Raw genomic sequence first — 19,519 nt, forward strand, 5'->3', positions numbered from 1 at the left:
GCCAAAAATAATTTTTTATCGAGCTATAAGATTTCGGATAATGATACAGTTGACGCCGGCGTGCAGGCATAAATTTTTGTTCTTTTTTTAAAAAAAAAAAATTAAAAGAATAAAATAATAATAAAAAAAAATTTACGCCTGGCGTGCATCAACATGCGTAAACTATATCATTACCCTAATATTTCTCTTAAAAAATTGACTGCTTTCATTCATTGATATAACGCCAACGGATATAATTTAGCAAGAGCCTAGTCAGTGACGAAAGTTTCCACTTAAATTATTGTGGGACAGCCGGACAGGAAATGGGCACGAGCTTTTTTCTGTGGATCGTGACGATTTACGTGGTACAATCTTGACTATTGACGACGTTCATGTGGTTGGCGCCACTTGATCGAGGAAAACACCAAGAACAACCACAGTATTTATTATGTTAACGTTTGATTTATCTTAAGCCACGTGTACTTGATTCGATCAACTTGTTTATATTTGTCATTTGAATGTGTCAAATGATGGGCACATAAAAGACATCGGATTTGAAATTTTCCATTAACCAAAAGAAGCGTACATGTTACAGAGATTGAAAGGAGAGAGGGTAGCATCCATCTGCCACCGGAGACTAAAAGGGCCAGGCGACGACGCGTGAGCTACACGTGTGGAAGAGGAAAGCGGGGAAGCGTGGAGCGGAGGTTGGTGATGATGGGAGAGGGAGAGAGGAAATAAAAAAGAAAGGAAGAAAAAAAAATAGTGCGAGGAAGAAGAGAAGGGAAAAGCAGTGAGCTTTTCTTATTATTATATAAAAAATCTCATTTTATCTCTTTGTCATTATTTTCTTAAGCCTCCATGTATTTATTAAGCCGCCGTGTGTTGCAACTTGCAAGCTGCTGACTAATAGCAGCTGCATATTTCTCTACGGTACAACAATTATCACGAAATACTCGTCACTTGAAAATGAAATTGCAATAAAATATCTCACATGCGTAATGCCTTACGATTGAAGTAAATACAAAGGACTTTTGTGGTCTATGAGAAGGTATAAACGCGTCGTCTTAATTTCTATTTAATGATAAAATCCTCAATGAGATTCTCCATTTATTTATTTATATTTATATAAATTTAGAATTTCGAACCTCTGGAATGTTCAAGACTCTTCTATTGTAACATGTCTGTGTGTCGCACGTGCGTATTATTTAATGAATACTAACTCACGTCTCATTTGATAAATGTTTTCAAAATAAAAAAAATATTAGGATAAAGTCTATTTAACCCCCTCAAACTATCATCTCAATGACAATCTACCATTTAAACTATCAATTGCGATAATTTATCTCTTAAACTACCAAAACAATGACAATCTACTTTCAATTTTAACAAAATGATAAACTAAAATAAAAATAAAAATACTAAATTGCCTCTAAAACAATATATCTATTTGCCCTTACCAAGGAAGTGTGATTGTGTTTTTCTTTTTCTTTTTTTTCTGCACCCAACTCGAGTTTTCTCAAGCCATCAACAAAAAATTGTCAATGTGCACAATGAGTACCAACGTAAGAAAAGCATGAAATTGGTCATCTAAGGTTTGTTTGTAGTGAAATTAATTTTTAAGATTTTTTTTTTTTTTTTTAACATTTGGCGTATACGGAAAATCAACGACAGTGAATAATGGCCGACAACTTTTGACGATGGCCAAAAAGGCCGACTAAGTGATGGATTTTTGCAAGCTCCACGCGATCGATTGTAGTTTTCGATAGCGCCGAAAATAGATTCTGGTGAACCATGACGACAACAAAGAATTAAATGCGAGAAAGCACATGTAGTAAAAATAAGATCAAACTCGAGAAACGGTTTACGATTTTTTTTTTTTTTAAAGAAAACTACTTTACGAAAATTAAAGAAGATTTTATTGGCCAACCAAAAATGGTTTTAGTTTGACCACAAAATTTGATTTTTTTGCAAAAGAATCTGAGATTTTCTTATAGAATGATAACAAGACTAGAGGCTAAGCTCTGTCAAAACAATGTTACAAATACACTCTGGAATGGACATCGTCCATGTTCTATCTATAACATCGTGGGTAGCTGTTTTAGCTAGACTGTGTGCCGCTTCGTTTCGTTGCCTACGTAAATGGCTGACACTCCAACTCTGAGCATATTGGAGTGTAGAACGCACATCTGCAATAAGGTGACCCCATCTACAGTCCAACTTGTCTTCATTTTGAAAAGCAGTAACAACCACTTGGGCATCTCCTTCCATTCTAACTTTTTGTAAGCCCAACTCCTTGCACAGCATTGCTCCTTGATGCATGGCTAAAATTTCAGCTGATGTGGGATCCAAAAATCCCCTTTTTGTAATACTCCGTGCAGCTATTACAGTCCCCATGTGATCTCTGATAATGACACCCAAACCCAATCTCCCATTTATTCTGTCCACTGAAGCATCGCAATTGGCTTTGTAAAAGCCCTCAATCGGTTTTTCCCATTTCAGACCTTGTTCTTGACCACGCAATACACCACAGCCATCTTTAACGTTCGCCTCTTTGAACTCCTGCAGGGAACGTGATGCGCGGCTTGCAAGATCAGTTGGGTGGGTGAAGAGGCCCTCGTGAATCCATTCATTATGCCTAAACCAGCTATTCCTGGCTATCAGTGCAAAAGTTTCAAATGCATTGTCTACCTTACTTTGCAAGAAGTATTCGGCCAAATCACGGAATTCTCCTTCCACACTGCATTTCTTCTGGAATATACGATCACTGACTCCCCAGGCATCTTGGGCAGAATTGCAGCTCCACAGAATGTGGGTTGTGGTCTCCACTTCTAAGTTGCAAATAGGACACCAAGGATCTTTCGATATCTTTCTCCTACATAAATTTTCCTTTGTGGGTAGTATATTTTGGCAGGCCCTCCACATAAAATTCTTCACTGCATTAGGAAGTACTGACTTCCATATCCCTGCCCAAATATCACTTTCTGCTTCCCTTTTAGAACTTTCAGCTTGGCCACGAGACTCCATTTCTTTAGCCAAATGATAAGCGCTGCGAACCAAAAAGATTCCTTGCGGGGTTCCCCTCCACATCTGAGTATCCGGCTGATTGGTTGCACTAATAGGGATTGAAATGATGGCCTGAATTTCATCCCTCGTAAATATTTCCTCTAAAAGAGATTGATTCCACCACAAAGAGTCTTGGTCAATAAGATCTCTAACCACAGCATTTTCTGCCAAAACCCTTTGGGGAGATTGCACACAATAAGTGGACGGACAGGAAATCCACTTTGCCCCCCAAATGGGAGTACTTTCTCCATTACCAATTCTCCACAACAGTCCCTCCGACACCAACTCTCTAGCTTTGGATATGCTTCGCCAAGCGTAGGATGGTTTATTTCCCAATCTGCCTCAAAAATTGAAACACCAGGGAAGTATTTAGCCTTCAAAATTCTTGATGTAAGATTATCTTCCATTTTCCACAAACGCCATACCTATTTGTCAAGAAGGGCCAAATTGAAACAATGTAGGTCTCGGAAGCCCATACCTCCCTTTCTCTTCGGAAAACCCATCTGACTCCAGCTCATCCAAGGAATCCCGGAATCCTTGGCGTGGTGGCCCCACCAAAATTTAAGCATTAAAGAATTAATCTCTGAGCAAAGTGCTTTGGGAAGAAGAAAGACTCCCATACTATAGGTCGGTATTGCCTGGATGACAGCCTTCAACAGTATCTCTTTTCCTGCTTGGGAAAGAAACTTTAATTTCCAATCTTGAAGCCTTCTTCTCCATACCCTCTCCTTTATATTTCGAAAAGCGCCAATCCGGGATTTTCCGATGAGAGCGGGCAATCCAAGATAAGTGTCATGTCGCTGTGAAGAGGGTAGTCCCGAAACCACCAAGATTTGCTCATTTATTTCTCTAGATGTGTTGCGGCTGAAGAATATGGCCGTTTTGGAACGGTTGAGGCGTTGGCCTGAGGCTGACTCATAAATTTGCAATATATCAGATAGCCTTTTCCAATGCTCTAAACTAGCCCTGCAAAAAAGTAAACTGTCATCTGCGAAAAATAGGTGATTTAATCGAGGTCCCCTCCTTGAAGTGGGGACTCCTTCCATAGTACCATCCCGATCTGCCTGTATCAATAGAGAATTGAGAACCTCCGCACAGATCAAAAATAGATAAGGCGATATTGGGTCCCCTTGACGGATCCCCCTTGAGGGGGAAATACTACCCACCGGGTTCCCATTTACAAGCACCGCATACTTCACCGTACGCACACACATCATGATGAGATTCACCCATTGATCCGCAAACCCCATCCTCCTCATGACATCCTCCAAAAAATTTCATTCCACCCGATCATAGGCTTTGCTCATATCTAATTTCACCGCCATATAACCCTTTTTACCGTACATCCGAGAATGCATGGTGTGAAGGGTTTCATAAGCAGCAATAACATTATCCGTTATGAGTCTCGTTTGATAAATGTTTTCAAAATAAAAAATATTAGGGTAAAGTCTATTTAACCCCCTCAAACTACCATGTCAATGACAATCTACCATTTAAACTATCAATTGCGACAATTTATCTCTTAAACTACCAAAACAATGATAATGTACCTCCACTTTTAACAAAATGATAAACTAAAATAAAAATACTAAATTGCCTCAAAAACAATATATCTATTTGCCCTTACCAAGGAAGTGTGATTGTGTTTTTCTTTTTCTTTTTTTTTTGCACCCAACTCGAGTTTTCTCAAGCCATCAACAAAAAATTTGTCAATGTGCACAATGAGTACCAACGTAAGAAAAGCATGAAATTGGTCATCTAAGGTTTGTTTGAAGTGAAATTAATTTTTAAGATTTTTTTTTTTTTTTTTAACATTTGGCGTATACGGAAAATCAATGACAGTGAATAATGGCCGACAACTTTTGACGATGGCCAAAAAGGCTGACTAAGTGATGGATTTTTGCAAGCTCCACGCGATCGATTGTAGTTTTCGGTAGCGCCGAAGATAGATTCTGGTGAACCATGACGACAACAAAGAATTAAATGCGAGAAAGCACATGCAATAAAAATAAGATCAAACTCGAGAAACGGTTTACGATTTTATTTTTTTAAAAATAGAAAACCACTTTACGAAAATTAAAGAAGATTTTATTGGCCAACCAAAAATGGTTTTAGTTTGACCACAAATTTTGATTGTACTAAATACTTAAAAATAGGAAAAGTATTTTACATTGAAACAAACGGATCTTATAGTGGTCCAAGGTGCTCTAATTATTTATAATATGCCAAATGCAAATTCATATATTTATGTCCGGCATAAAACTTTTTTACACAACTTGCAAACTTAATACGAATTCAACACAAAATTAGTAGGTTAGTGTTATGAGATTATAATTCTACAACAAAGAGATTATTTGCAAGCATGTATCTTATGAAGCTCTTGAAGTATTTGAAGTTATCTTGTCTTCACCTTATCCTAGAGTAGAGTAGTTTAATAAATATCTTTGAGTAGTTGTAGTTTAATTACTTAACGAGACTTAGCTAATTTAAGCAATAAAGTAGAAATCGTAAAATTAATCACAAACCTTATGTTTGAAAAAAAAAAGGTTTTTAGGTTTCCTTAAAATCTAAAACGTTTAGGTCCCCTCACAACTTAAATTTTATTCCCGTTACATGAATACAATTAGGACTGTGAAGTTTTACCTATTTAACTAAATTGGTCAAGTTTCGATTCATTTATTTAATCTTGTACTCATGTCTTGACAAATCCAAAACGCACAATTTATGACTTATAATTTTTGACATAACTCGCAAATTAAACACGAAATTAATTAATTATAATTAAGATGTCTAACTCATTTAATTAAATTAATTTATATAATCTTATACTCATAATTTTTTTTTTTTGTTTGCCTCGATAAATCGATAGAAAATTAGGAATGTATACGATTATGGTATAGTCGTACTCGTACAGTAGCTAAATTACGTGTACGCTAGAAACTAATTTGGCGTTTGATAACGACTCGTTTGTCCTGACACTGAACTATTACCTGCAACCTGTTGCCTTTTCGAGTCTAACCAAACGCGGCGTAGACGCGGTGTCGAATATCTGTTTATCCCTTTTTCCTGCAATAATTTTTTGGTCTGCCATGCGGGAATGTGAGAAGCATAGTAATGGATCACCACAAGGGCTGGTGCTGACGCAGCTCAGGATCAGATTTGGCTCTTTTTGGCCATTGGCTCTTCGATCATACGTAGGGTTATGGTTGTGGAATGCACCAATTTTGAAAATTGTTCAAAAATACTTTTTTGTTTTTTTTTTTTTTCAAAATAAAATATTAATAAACAATTTAAAATCCAAAACACTTAAAATTATTTTCAGTCTATATTTTCAAACTCACCATCTACAAAGCATCAACAAAAAAAAAAGTAATTATCTCCATTGCTTGTAAATTATAAGACTCTATTAAAGTTATAGATACTAAGAGCATGTTTGGAATTACTTTTAAGGAGCTTAAAAGTACTTTTAACAATCAAAAAGTCTATTTGAAGAAGAAAAAAATACTCGTTGGTAAAAAAAATTAAAAGTGTTTTTAAGGTCCAAAAAGCTTAAAAATTGCCAAAACGTACTTTTCGCAAAAGCTTAAAAATGAAACTTTGTTTAAAAGTTCTTTTTGACTTAAAAGCTCTATATCTCTAATCCCGGCTCTAAATAAGAAATGCTTTTATTATATTTTTTGTTTGTTTCAATCATTGGACGTGCGTTCCACAAATCTAATGAATAATTTACAAAAGAGGTGGATGCAAATGGATAAAAAAAAATGGAGCATCTCATACTAAATTATTAATTATCACAGAAGCTTAAATTTATATATAAAAACAAATTTAATCACTTAAATTAATATTCCAACATATTTATCTCAAATCTTAAGTCACGTTAAGAGTGGGGTTGCCGGTCAACTGCTTAAAACACTCAGAGTGGCTTATACATTTTAGAGTTGTATGTAAAATGACTAACTAAAAGCTTAACAAATGTGTACATAAACCAAATGCATTTTGCATTTGACTATTTGAGCTACAATGTTTTACCAAATGTGAATGTATAAGTATTTTATGTTGTTCTTTCTCTCACTCTCTTTCTTTATTTATTTATCTTTCCCTCTTTCTTTTCAAAGAGTAAGTATATGTTTGGAAAGTGAAATAAAAAATAAAAACAATAATGGATAATTAATTGTAGAGTGCATTTAAAAAGTAGGTTATTAACTAAAATAAAAAGAAATAACTTTTAGTTAACTATTTAAAATAAAACTATAGAGAATTCATTGTAAATGCGATAGTAGCAAATGGCAACTTCCTCAAGAAGCCAAACTAGCCAAAGTATTTATTAATTGTAGTAGTCTTTTTCATTTTTTGGTAAATTAGTAGTAGTCTATGTTTTCAAAAAAAAAAAAAAATATAGTAGTCTATGTTAAAGTATATAAAAATATAAAGAGAAAAAACAAGAAAGAAAGATACAGATTAAGGTGGTTCGGCTTATGGCCTACGTCCATACATTAAAGTATTTGCTTGGTTACATATTTTCTTGATATATTTGATGGTACAATACTCTACAAGCGTTTGAACGTTACAAGCGTTTTTTTTTTTTTTGATATGTCCACACAAGGGGAAGGGGAGAATGATTGAATTAGTGACTTCCGTTTCATGAGACATGGTTCACAGCTGATTGAACTACTCATTGGGGATCGTTACAAGCATTTCTATTTATACATTAATATCAATAAACTTAATGTATCATTTGTAACTTTTGTCACTTAAGTTATTGTAACTCTTGACTTTTGAGTTTATTGTCTCTTTAGTTATTATAACTTTTGATTCTTGAATTATTTGTCTGTTGAGTTATTGTAACTTTTGTCTCAATAGTCTATTACTTCAATCGCAACATGCTTAATTATAAATGAGAAAGTTACCAATTTTTTGTACAAAAGCTTTTCATGCAAATTGATACATTTGCACGTAATTACTTCGTAGAATATGTTTGCTTGTTTAACATTGCTTTCAAAATAATGATTTGGTTAATCACATGTATAAAATAAAGAGCACTCCCATGAAAATTACAAATTAATTTGTTTGTACTGGTGAAAATTTACATTGAATAACAATTAAAAATATCGAACATAAAAAAAAAAAAAAAATTAATATGATCAATAGTTGGTATTTAGCATTAGTATTTAGACTAGCCAGATTTGTAGATTTTAGCTAAAACCATCATGCTCTATAAATCTTTTTATACTCTATTAAACATTTTTTAATTATTATTATTATTATTATTATTTTCACTAATCTTTTTCTCCTTTGTGAACCACGCAAAAGATAGTATTTTTGAAGCTCGCCACCAAACCCTTTGCTCGTCATCATCTCGCTGTGCTCATAACTAGTGCGCTTGCGGCTGCACCGATATACTCATGTTGTAGAGAGACCGAGAGACTCAACTAGAGAGAGAATAAAATAGTTGGACAAAATTATTTGGTTTTGCTATAGTTACTAGCTACATTTATCTAGCAATGGTAGCAATTTCAAAAAATAATGTAGCTCTTGGAGAGAATGTGGGGTGATTTTTATGAATTCTAGCTAAAATTTTGGTTAAAAAAAGCATTTGGCTAGTCCATCAATACTAATAGTCTATAATTAAGTTCAAACTACCTGAAAATGCGTAGACTTATACTTTTAAATTGAGTAATATATTAAAGCAATGTCATAGTGTTGCTTAGTGTCTAACCCAATATATAAAATTCTCATATACTACTTAATAAGTGAGAAATACATATCTTACCAAAAAAAAAAAAAAAAAGGTGAGAAATACATATTCTTTTTAATAGCATGTGAGAAGTAGAATAAGATTTTCTCCATTTTATGGTATAAATGATGCCGCGTGATAAATATTAGGGCTACTCAAACGGTGCGGTTATAACTGCCCCGCTAACCGCTTATAACCACTAATCGTTAACCGCTAATCGCTTTGATAGGCGGTTATTAAAAATTGCTAACGCTTAGGGTGGTTGTGGTTAGCGGTTTTAGGGGGTAGAGCAAGACAGTTATAATTGCTAACCGCATTTGAGGTATTTATGACTGTATGTGAAATATATAATTCGGTATGCGATGTTTTGGGCTAAGTCTTATTCATAACATTGGCTAGCCCAAAAAACAACATTTTTTTTTTCCATATTTTTTGGAACATTTTGGCTTTAAACCCTTAAAATAAGCCCATAAAATAGTCCAATTCCATAAAATAAGCCCAAAAAATAGGTCAATTTAAGGCCTAAAATACTTAAAAAGCCCAAAAACCCATATAAAAAAAGCGACCGTTTGAGCACCCCTAATAAATATGTTGGTATAGTAGTCGAAAAACGTAAATAGTGTAATATCATTTACACATGCAATAACATTAAATCAGGATGATGAAAATATCTTATCTCCATTTCGAGTGAAATGAACGAAATCTTTGTCTGAGAAGCACATGCTTTTTTAATATAATTTTTTCATCTATTTTGATGGTATTAAAATATCATATGTTTCTCACGTGCTTAAAATACAATAATTTTATTATCTGAATTGAAGGAACTTTCTCGAACTCAATTTAAAATATATATAAATATATATATATATATATATATATCAAAAGTATTTACTTTTTTGTTGCATGTGCAGATTCATAAATATGGAGGACACTCTTTTGAAATGTCCAGCCCAAATTACTTAGGCCAGCTTCATTGGAAGCCCATAATCATTTCTCTTCCGCCAAGCAAAAACGGTCTCGCGATTCGGTTCCTCTGTTGCGAAGGCCAAAACTCAGCATTAGGGTTTTGAAATTCTGAGCTACAATGTCCGATGCCAACGACTCGCATCAGAAGGTCCTCTTCTTGCGAACCCTTCGTTTTCTCTGCATCTTATTGCTTGATTTTGTGAAACGCTATAGCTTGATATAATTTTTGTTTGAACAATTTTTCGATAGAAAATTCGTGTTGTGAATGTTTGATTTCGACTTCACTGAGAGTGTATGATGTGAGCGCGCACATGTGCTGATTTTAGAATCCGAGTCTGTGAGAGACAATTAACTAAGATTTGGGGGTTGAAATTTTCCCATTGGAGCCAAAGATTAGGACTTGAAGCTGAATATAGTTGAATGTGTGTGTGTGTGTGTGTATGTGTATGTGGTTAAGGACAGATTGTAGCAAAACGGTACCGTAAGTCACCTAAGCTGTACATCTATAATTCGTACATATAAGCAAAGATTTAGCACATATGAAATGGTGTGCAAAACAAAGATTAATGATTCTTGTTTTGTGGGATGCTTAATCTGCTTTAATGCAATCAATACTTCCGCTTGTTGTTCGTGGACGTTGGTTTATATCCAAATGGGTGACTTCTCACATTCTTATAGTTTTGCTACTCTTGCTTTGTTGTTGTTGTGATTTGTGATGATGATATTCTAGTTGGCAGTACATTGTCTATATCTCCCTGTCTTTGTTTGTTTTGTTACCCTTTATTATGGAAGTTGGTCAAATGACTGACTGGGGTGAAAATATCTCAGCAGAATTCACGTGGATCAGATCATGAGAGGTTGAGGGCTACAGATCGAAATCGGGATAGGGAAAAAGATGGAGACCGTTATCAAAGGAACTACAAGGATAGAAGTGTGAGAGATGATAAAGGAAGGGGCAAGTATGATGATTATGGCCGTCATCAAAGCAGCCATAGTGACAGGTTATTATATTATCTCTGATTTTATTCACATACTGAGTATCTTGGTACTATTGGCTACAAGATTTATCAGCCATAGTATCTTGTGGTCCTTTCCTGATCCCTATTGCTCTTTTGAACTTATTAAATGTAAATGTAATGACCTGTGTTAGTGAGTTAAACATGTTTTTATTTTGTAATGCATTCTGATTTGTAAATGTTATATTTTCCTCTTGTAGGCACCATTATTATGACCGAGACAGAGAAAAGAGGCATAGACATAGATCACGTTCCCCTTCTAGGGATGAATCTAGGAACCAATCTAGATCACACTCTCGTTCCCGTTCTCATTCAGAAAGGTATGCAGCATTGTCAACTGTTACTGATTAATCACTTTGATTTTCACACTTGCAAACATTCTTCTGGATTCTCAATTGATTTATCTGCCTGTTTTTCTCCAATTAACTGTTGATTTTACTATCCATCTCGAATTATTTTCTAAATGCCGCTTTCTAATTGGAATTAACCGATGTATCTTATGGAGGACGAATTATCCCTCAGTTGATCTCAGTTCAATATAGAAGGATTGCAGTTCCTCAGGTTCTCACTTGATTTTTCCCCTACTTCAAAGGTCTAGTTTCTTCTAACAAGCCAGAAGATGAAGAGAAAAAAAGGAGTCTAGTTCTTCTCTTTTCATGCCAGTCCCCACTGGAACTTCTTTGATTGAGGAAGGGCAATTCTTTTATTTAAGAAGTTCAAAATCACCACTTTTGTATGTTGCAAGTATATTGCACATGTTTCAAACATCCCGTCGAGTGGTTTATAATGATTATGAAATTCTGGTTTATACTACATAGTTTGTATCACTCTCCAATGAAATCATTCTTTCCAATGAAATTTGTATCACTCTCTTCCCACTCATACTTATTCTAAAACCTTTGTAATTCTCTATAATATACTAATGGGACTTTTGTCCTTATAAACTTCATTGTGGATATTCTCTGATCATGCACACTCTCAAAGTCAGGAAGTACATTAACTAATTTAGTAATTCTCCCCCTCTCTCCTTTGTCCTCTATGTTCATCCGCATGTCCACCCATGGTTTTATATCTGGATGAGTGTATAAATTGTTGTCCCTTCAGTTTATGCACTAGAATTTATTAAACCTTGTGCTGGAATGAAGCTAAGAAATTCATGGCAAGTGAGTCCATCCTTGGCATCTCAGGCTCATTAATTGTCCGAGCTTAGTCCCCATTAGGGCTGGGAGTCGGATAATTCAGTTACGAAAATGGGTTTTTCGCATTTCGCACTGCCATGGTCGGTAAAGTTAGAATTTTCACCGACTTATTCTGCCAACTTTATTTTCCGTTACCGACATGATTATGGTGACAGTTGGTAATTTCGGTAAGCAAAGAAATGGAAAAGTTGGTCGGTAAAGTTGGTTCGGTTAGAAAATGTTATTCCGTCTACCGAATTGAGTTTGTCAGAAATAGAAAAAGTCTACCACCTACTGGCCATCGGTTAAGCGGTGTCGGTCGGCAAGTGGTCGGCGGTTATTTTGCACAGCCCTAGTCCCCATATTACAAGCTTTTTGTTAGAGTTGCAGAAAGCTTGGTTTGTCAAATTCTTTGTAGCCAGGCTAGTGACACAATTTCAAGTGGGAGCAAAATTATGAGGCTTCCAATTGAGTATCTATTAGACAAAAATGTAGTGTGACGAAGGCATTGGGTCCATAATTGTTAGCAATTTTGTTTCATCAGTATTCTGAAATTGAGATTTCTTTTTATGTTGGAAAAGAACTACTTATCAAAAAAAAAAAAAAAATGTTGGAAAAGAACCTGTAGCCATTTCGTATCATCATATGAAAAGTTCTTTTACATGCAGAACTTATTTGTTTTGCTGATCTTGTTTTATTGTTCTTGTTTGCATTTTTGCTTCTCTCCTGCTGTGATTAGTCACCTTTTCCCCTTATTTTATAGTTTTCAGTTGAATGTATTGTGTTTTTGAATTTCGTAGAATTTGGAAAATGCTGTTGTTTAATTTTGTTCTTCTAACTGTATCACTCCATTATTGTCTTGCTGACTGTCTTTATGCCTTCAGCAAAAGGACAAGTGGTTTTGACATGGCACCTTCCGCTGCGAATATGCTGCCTGGCACTGCTGTTCCAGGTTTGTATCTTAATTCTTAACTACATATACTAATTCCTATGGACTAGCTGAGTACACCAGGTTCTCTTCATTGGGAAACTTGCTGATTTTCATTTTGCAGTAGTTGCTGCACTTGCCTGTATGTTTAGAGTTGTTTGTGGCTTTTATTAAATATTTTATAATAGTTAACTATGGAAACTGAGAACCATTGTTGTGTTCTTTGGCTGTTGTGTGTGGTCTTGTGTTTGTGTTTCATGATAATGGTTTGGGTAAGAAGGCAATGTTGGGCTACATGTCCCACTGTGCTACCCCACGACGTCACTGCCATAGATCTTATGTTCAACGGAGAACAAATGCACCAATTAGCTGGATCTTGTTCGCCTTCCACCGGCAACAGTTGCCATTTGGTAGATCTACAAATATTTCCATACAATCCGCAGTGAGGGATTTCATTTCTTACTTTATTGTTTGATGGTATATTTTGGATATGGTAGGTTTCTTTTCTTGTCCTATTTATTATGAGATAGATAGTATATGCTTTTAGTTGTGCTACTTCTCAAAATTGTCTTGCAACACATTTCATTCTTTCAGCTATATTAGTCATTCTTCAGTATTTACGTGCTTCTTTTCTGGCAATAATGTAGTTCAACCACCGGTTGTTTCTCAATCAGTGCCAGGAATAATACAGAACATGTTACCTTTTGGGACAACACAGGTAGGTGTTCTCCCCTAGCATCAGTTTTTGATTTCTGCTGGTTTGTCAATTTTTATCCTTGTGTGCCTTAATTAAATATTTCTATCTATTACAGCTGGGAGGTCTTTCCCTAATGCCAGCCCAAGCCATGACCCAACAGGTAAATGTGTAATGCCCTCCCCCCTCCAGGTTTGATGTATGTTTATAAGAATTTCCATGGACTTTTTCCATTGCGTTTCTTTCTTGCAGGCTACAAGGCATGCACGACGGGTATATGTTGGTGGGCTTCCCCCCATGGCTAATGAGCAGGTGTTTCTTTGGCTATTATTTCTTGGTTCTCTTACCTGAGTATGAACAAGGCTTCTGCTTCCCTTGCTTGGCATTCCTGACATGATATCAGGCCTCTTTATACTTTTTTTAGCTATCATTTGTACATTCAATTCTTATTTCTTTAATCAAGCATGGTATCATGATCCTTTACAGTTCCTTTTTTTCCCCTTCAGTATTTTGTGACTTTACAATTAAGTTTGGACTTCTACTTTATGTTTGTGTTGCGTTCTTATGCTACAAACTTGTATTATATGTTGCATACATCTTTTAACTGCTGATTTGCAGAGCTATAAATTGACCCCAAAGATATAACCATAAAAGGTGGTGCTTGGAACCAAAATTTTATATTTGACCAATAGATTCACTTGAAAGACAAAGAAAAATTACTATATGAGTGGGCGAAAGATATTATATCTATTTTGGGGAATGAGATGTTCCGTTTTTATCTGTACCATCCACTTGTATGCATAGATTGGGTGGTTTCCCTTGAGACCTTCCACGTAAGTGGTATATTGTGTTATTGTGTGACATTTTTCACAGAGCAAATCCAACTCAAAAGTCATGGAATTTCTTAAACAAACTATCATCTCATACAGAATAAAGATGACGGAGATGGGCTCTCTTGATTGTGATGTAGCATTGGAATTTTCTTGTTCTTTCTTTTCCCTCTTTCTGTGTAAAGCTTTATTACACAACCATTTATGTCTAATAGTATTTTCCTCTACATGTTTGTGTCTACAACTAGAATGCTAATTTTCCATGTTTCCAGGATCTGCGGTGTTGCTAATTTATAAGATAGCTTGTTAGATGCACACCATGACCTAATGGTTGCAGTTAACCTAGAAATGTTTTTTTTCCCCCTCATTTGTCACCTATCATGCATCTTACCTTTCATGGTATTATTGGAATCAATTTGAAGAATGATCTCCTTGTATTTTTGAAACAGACAATTGCAACTTTCTTTAGCCATGTCATGGCTGCAATTGGTGGAAATTCTGCTGGTCAAGGTAGTCACTTTACTATAAACATGTTCCACATGCTTGTCTTTGCCATCCATGATTCAGTTATCAAACTTTCTAGTGCATATGTATTTCTCACTGGTTTTATTTGATTGTAGTGCATAATCCAGTGTTTGAACTTGTAGGTGATGCGGTAGTCAATGTTTACATTAATCACGAGAAGAAGTTTGCATTCGTGGAGATGAGAACTGTTGAAGAAGCGAGTAATGCAATGGCATTAGATGGGATTATATTTGAGGCATGCCAATCTGAAACTCTTTTGTCTAAATTTTTCTTTTGATTTTCATAAGTGGAAGGGTGAATGTGGTAAATGCAAATGAAAGGAATTGAGGTGAGAATGAAATAAGAAGCACATATACTAAAAAAATCCAGTTATCATGTATGTGGTTATATAACTGCACTGTGTATTGACTCAAATGAGGGTACATTTAATATTCTCCTCATTTGACATGCTTCTTGTGATCATACAAGGGGGTTGCTGTGAGGGTGCGAAGACCTACGGACTACAATCCTGCATTAGCTGCGGCACTTGGTCCTAGCCAAGCAAGTCCTCACCTTAACTTATCTGCTGTTGGGCTCACACCAGGGTATGTTGGCTGTATAATAATAATAATTGGAATGTTGAATTTAAGAGATTAATTCTTCCGGGGTACTAATTCCAGATCTGATTGCAGTTTAACTGGTGGAGCAGAGGGACCAGATCGTATCTTCGTAGGTGGACTACCATACTACTTTACTGAAACACAGATAAGGGAATTGCTACAGACATTTGGGTATGGGGCTTAAATTACTATCCATCTATGCATTTTTCTTGTTGAAACCTCATTATTTTCGTTTCCCCATTCCACTTATAGGTCTACCGCATGTGTGATCAACTATATTTTCATGTTCTAATTGTACACTTGACCTATTGCAGACCTCTCCGTGGATTCGATCTTGTCAAGGATAAAGACACAGGAAACTCTAAAGGATATGGTTTCTGCGTTTATCAGGTGAATGAAGTTAACATTTAGAATCTCCAGATCTTGGCTTAGAATGCTGAGACTTTATAATTGTGGAGGGTTCTTCCTTCTGAAAACTGGTCAGCTAATGTACAAGAACTCCAGGATCCAGCAGTGACAGACATTGCTTGTGCTGCTCTTAGTGGCTTGAAAATGGGGGATAAAATCCTAACAGTCAGGCGTGCTGCTGCGAGGTTGGTGTACTTTAATCAAATGATCCACAAATTTATAGGAAATTGACAGTCTTTACCAAGTCTTTTTCCTTTTTTCTTTTGTTCATATTTGGGATGGAGAGGGGTGGGGTTCATTTTTCTGTGAATGTCATTGTTTTATTTTATTAGAATTCCTTTGTTTTACTTCCTCTTAATGCTCTTCAGCCTAGTTGAACAGGAAGTTCAGTAAGAAATTGTGTCAGTAAAAAGTTCTTTTTTATTTTTTTGTTGAAATATCTATAGAAATCAAATTGAGTGGGAAAAAATTATTGGGGAAGTTGGCACTTTCTCCAGCGTTTGAGAAATTGTATTTTATTGTTAAATCTGTATATATTCTGCTGGTATTTGTATTATGAATTATTTAGAGTCAGTTTATTCTATTTTGTGTCTGATTTTCATGGATGTAAATATAATTAAGTGAGATTCAAAAGACTGAAACCTGATGAAATTCTTCTATTCCAACAGTGAAGTGACAATACATCTAGTAGAAGTTTCTTTGATTCTAGAAGCATTAGGTTTTCTGTTCTATACCTATGTGAAGTGTTGTTTAATATTTACCAAATATATTATTGATGTGCATATCTTGCTTTATGGTTTTAACTCGAGTGTTAAACCATCAAATATATAAGTTGCAATATGCATGTTTGATTATGAGCCCATGAAAATTACCATAAACTTTGTTGCATTGGATTTTTACAGCTTGGGGCACTCCAAAACAGAGCAGGAAATGATCTTAGCACAGGCACAACAGCATATAGCTATGCATGTAAAGCTCACTTTAGTTTGCCCCCTGATTATTTATTTTAATCTCGTTCATCTAAATTCTTGACTTATTCATTGTTTTGTCTTATAGAAAATAGCTTTGTTAGCTGGTGATGTGAATCTTCATGGAGCAGGGATGGCACCTGTAACTATTGCAGAAACTCCAACTAAAGTTTTATGCTTGACTGAGGTAGTATCAACTTTTAATATAAAATAATTGTTGTAATATAAGTTAAATGATTGAATTCATACATTCCTATCAGCTTAAGTTTTTTGGATAAATGGTGATTTAACATTGTATGAGTGCAAAGGTCCTGAATTCGAACTTTGATTCCGTCATTTACCTCCCATTTTAATTATAAATTTCACATTTTAGGGCTTACCTTATGAGGGGGAGTTTTGGCCCACATGTGAGGGGAGGTGTTGGAATATAAATTAAATGATTAAATTCATCATTTCCTACCAGTTTAAGCTTTTGGAATAAGTGGTGATTTAACAATAATCACCAGCTATATTTCCTGTGTTATTGGCTTCCAATATTTACTATCCTTCCGCAAGAGTTATAAGGAGTACATGCAGACATGTTCTGCTTATATACTTTGGTTAGACCATTCATCTTTAGCTGTACAAGTTTGATTGATTTTGTCAGTTGTGGATTTTAACTATTCACTTGCAAGTACTTGATTTTTTTCCACTAATGATGAAGGCAATTAGTGTGGATCAACTGAGCGATGATCAAGAGTACGAAGAAATATTAGAAGACATGCAGGATGAATGCAGCAAATTTGGTATGCGTGTCGAAATCCATATCTCCTAATAACTGACTTATGTTTGTAGTTAAAAACTTGTGTGTAAATATTTGTAAAAAAAAAATTGAGTTGACCCAGGAATAAATTTGTGAGAGAGTTGTGAATTGTTATCTCTAGACCCAAGGCTAGAGTAACTAGAGAAATCGAGGAACAAAAGCATCATCACTTAGAAAAGACAAGCAATTGATACAAACATTGTAACTTATATAACAGAATTGGATGCCTTTTTTTTTTTCCCTCTTTCAATTATACCACAATTTACCACCTGAGCTGGGGGCTCAAGGTTCAGAAGCACACAATTGAATGACCCATATCAATACTATTCTTGTTATATTCCTACCACCAAAAAATATACTTCTGCTCTAATTCTGTTGCAAGACAAATGGAACCTTGGTAGAATGATGTATTTATTTCCGGATCACGGTTTTTACTACTGCCATTAAGTTACAACTAGAAACTTTCTTTTCCTTGGAATGATAGGAACTTTGGTGGACATCATTATTCCCCGTCCAAATCAAAATGGAGAGCAGATCCCAGGTGTTGGAAAGGTATTTAGTTTGCTGTTGGGTTTCTGCCTGACCTTACTGTGTTAAATATTTATTTTCATTTCTTTGCTTTATAAACGTGTTAGTACTGTTGTCAGAAATATGATTTGCTTATTTTCTGTTTGCTCCTTGAGCATCAAGAATTGTAGTAGTGCTGTTAATTCAGTAGATATTTCTCTGTGAAATATTTCTAAATCGGACATCTCTAATTGTTGGTACGGTACATCAGCGGTAACAAGCTTTGTTGATTGCATGCCGGAAGCAATCAACATGTCAACCAACATGCGGTGGGAGGATGAGAGAAGAAAGATAGATGGAATACCATAAATATCCACATTAGGGCTCTTGTCAGTGTTGTTGTGTTGCTGTTGCATAATTGTACATCCTCATCATGGGAAAATTATCATGTTGGCTGGGGTTCGTTTGAGTAATGCAATGCATATTTGTCTTATAACATCTTGGTCTTCTTGAAACTAATAAGCACATATATGAGCAGACTTGTGGGAATTTGATTCTTGTATTGGGGAATAGCTATCTTCTGTTAATTCTTCGCTAGATTCTCCTAACTAGACTGTTTCCTTCTTTCAACTGATTACTAATAATGTTTTTTTTACTAGAATGACCTTTTATCATACGATCCTTATGGTTTCACTTTTAGGTGTTCCTGGAATATTCCGATATCATCGGTTGTGCGAATGCAAGGAATGCACTGAATGGAAGGAAATTTGGAGGCAATGCAGTGAATGCCTTTTATTATTCAGAAGATAAGTTCAAAACCAGAGACTATGGAGCCTAAGTATCAAAATGTGCGGTAGTTTGCTGTTGCCCTGACCACATTTAGGTACCTGTTAACTCTTTGTATGGACAGCATGTCATATTTAACTTTTTTGCTTTTATATCGGCTTCTTGTCTGGATCAGGCCTTTCCTGTATTAGTGGTGCTTTGCCTCTTCTCTTTCCTGGTAAATTGTACCTACACATGATATATACAAATTATGTCATACAGATTTGCCTATATATACTCACTCAATCAGCACCTTCACTGAAGTTGGTTATTTTCTGTGTATCTCTTTCAATTTATCTATAAAGTTGCTTTAGTAACATTTATGGTAGCGGACACTTTAGCAGGCGTTATTAAGACAAGTTCAATGGTAAAAAGGACATCTTAACAAGTGACGCAAAATTGTTGCCCCAACAACTGCATTCAGGAAATTTGGATGATTTTTTTTGAAAAAATATATATCTTTTTTGGTCTTGTCAATTAACTTTTGACTCGAA

At 35.3% G+C, this 19,519-nt stretch overlaps 2 protein-coding genes across 4 annotated transcripts; one reads left to right on the forward strand and one right to left on the reverse strand.

Annotated features, from left to right (window-relative positions):
- Positions 1–1,989: 1,989 nt before the first annotated feature.
- On the reverse strand, positions 1,990–4,295 carry LOC132169875 (uncharacterized). The gene is made up of 2 exons (XM_059580825.1): positions 3,524–4,295; positions 1,990–3,386 (listed from the first exon to the last, which is right to left on the reverse strand). The coding sequence occupies exons 1-2, from the start codon at positions 4,293–4,295 to the stop codon at positions 1,990–1,992; spliced, it is 2,169 nt and encodes a 722-aa protein (XP_059436808.1).
- Positions 4,296–9,743: 5,448 nt separating this feature from the next.
- Positions 9,744–19,296, forward strand: LOC132168892 (splicing factor U2af large subunit B-like). Of its 3 annotated transcripts, none has more exons than XM_059579974.1 (18): positions 9,744–9,893; positions 10,574–10,746; positions 10,962–11,081; positions 12,824–12,891; positions 13,515–13,585; positions 13,680–13,724; positions 13,814–13,873; positions 14,841–14,901; positions 15,039–15,151; positions 15,385–15,500; positions 15,588–15,686; positions 15,830–15,905; positions 16,020–16,108; positions 16,826–16,892; positions 16,980–17,078; positions 17,595–17,676; positions 18,178–18,245; positions 18,901–19,296. In XM_059579974.1, exons 1-18 carry the CDS (start codon positions 9,864–9,866, stop codon positions 19,036–19,038), a joined length of 1,575 nt encoding a protein of 524 aa, XP_059435957.1. In that variant the 5' UTR covers positions 9,744–9,863; the 3' UTR covers positions 19,039–19,296. The 3 variants fall into 3 exon arrangements, with proteins under 3 accessions (XP_059435957.1, XP_059435960.1, XP_059435958.1); XM_059579977.1 differs by having other exon boundaries at positions 13,542–13,585; XM_059579975.1 differs by having other exon boundaries at positions 10,577–10,746.
- Positions 19,297–19,519: the final 223 nt, after the last annotated feature.

This window comes from Corylus avellana, chromosome ca2 (assembly GCF_901000735.1).
Source record: "Corylus avellana chromosome ca2, CavTom2PMs-1.0".
In the NCBI taxonomy this organism is placed as follows: Eukaryota; Viridiplantae; Streptophyta; class Magnoliopsida; order Fagales; family Betulaceae; genus Corylus; species Corylus avellana.

Bases quoted from the DNA above. Each gene is read 5' to 3' on its own strand.
- LOC132169875 (XM_059580825.1), bottom strand. From the start codon at position 4,295: ATGGGGTTTGCGGATCAATGGGTGAATCTCATCATGATGTGTGTGCGT. The intron at 3,387-3,523 runs GTATGGGCTTCC...TCAATTTTTGAG, and splicing joins TTTTCCGAAGAGAAAGGGAG to GCAGATTGGGAAATAAACCA.
- LOC132168892 (XM_059579974.1), top strand. From the start codon at position 9,864: ATGTCCGATGCCAACGACTCGCATCAGAAG. The intron at 13,586-13,679 runs GTAGGTGTTCTC...TATCTATTACAG, and splicing joins TACCTTTTGGGACAACACAG to CTGGGAGGTCTTTCCCTAAT. The intron at 17,677-18,177 runs GTATGCGTGTCG...TTGGAATGATAG, and splicing joins GGATGAATGCAGCAAATTTG to GAACTTTGGTGGACATCATT.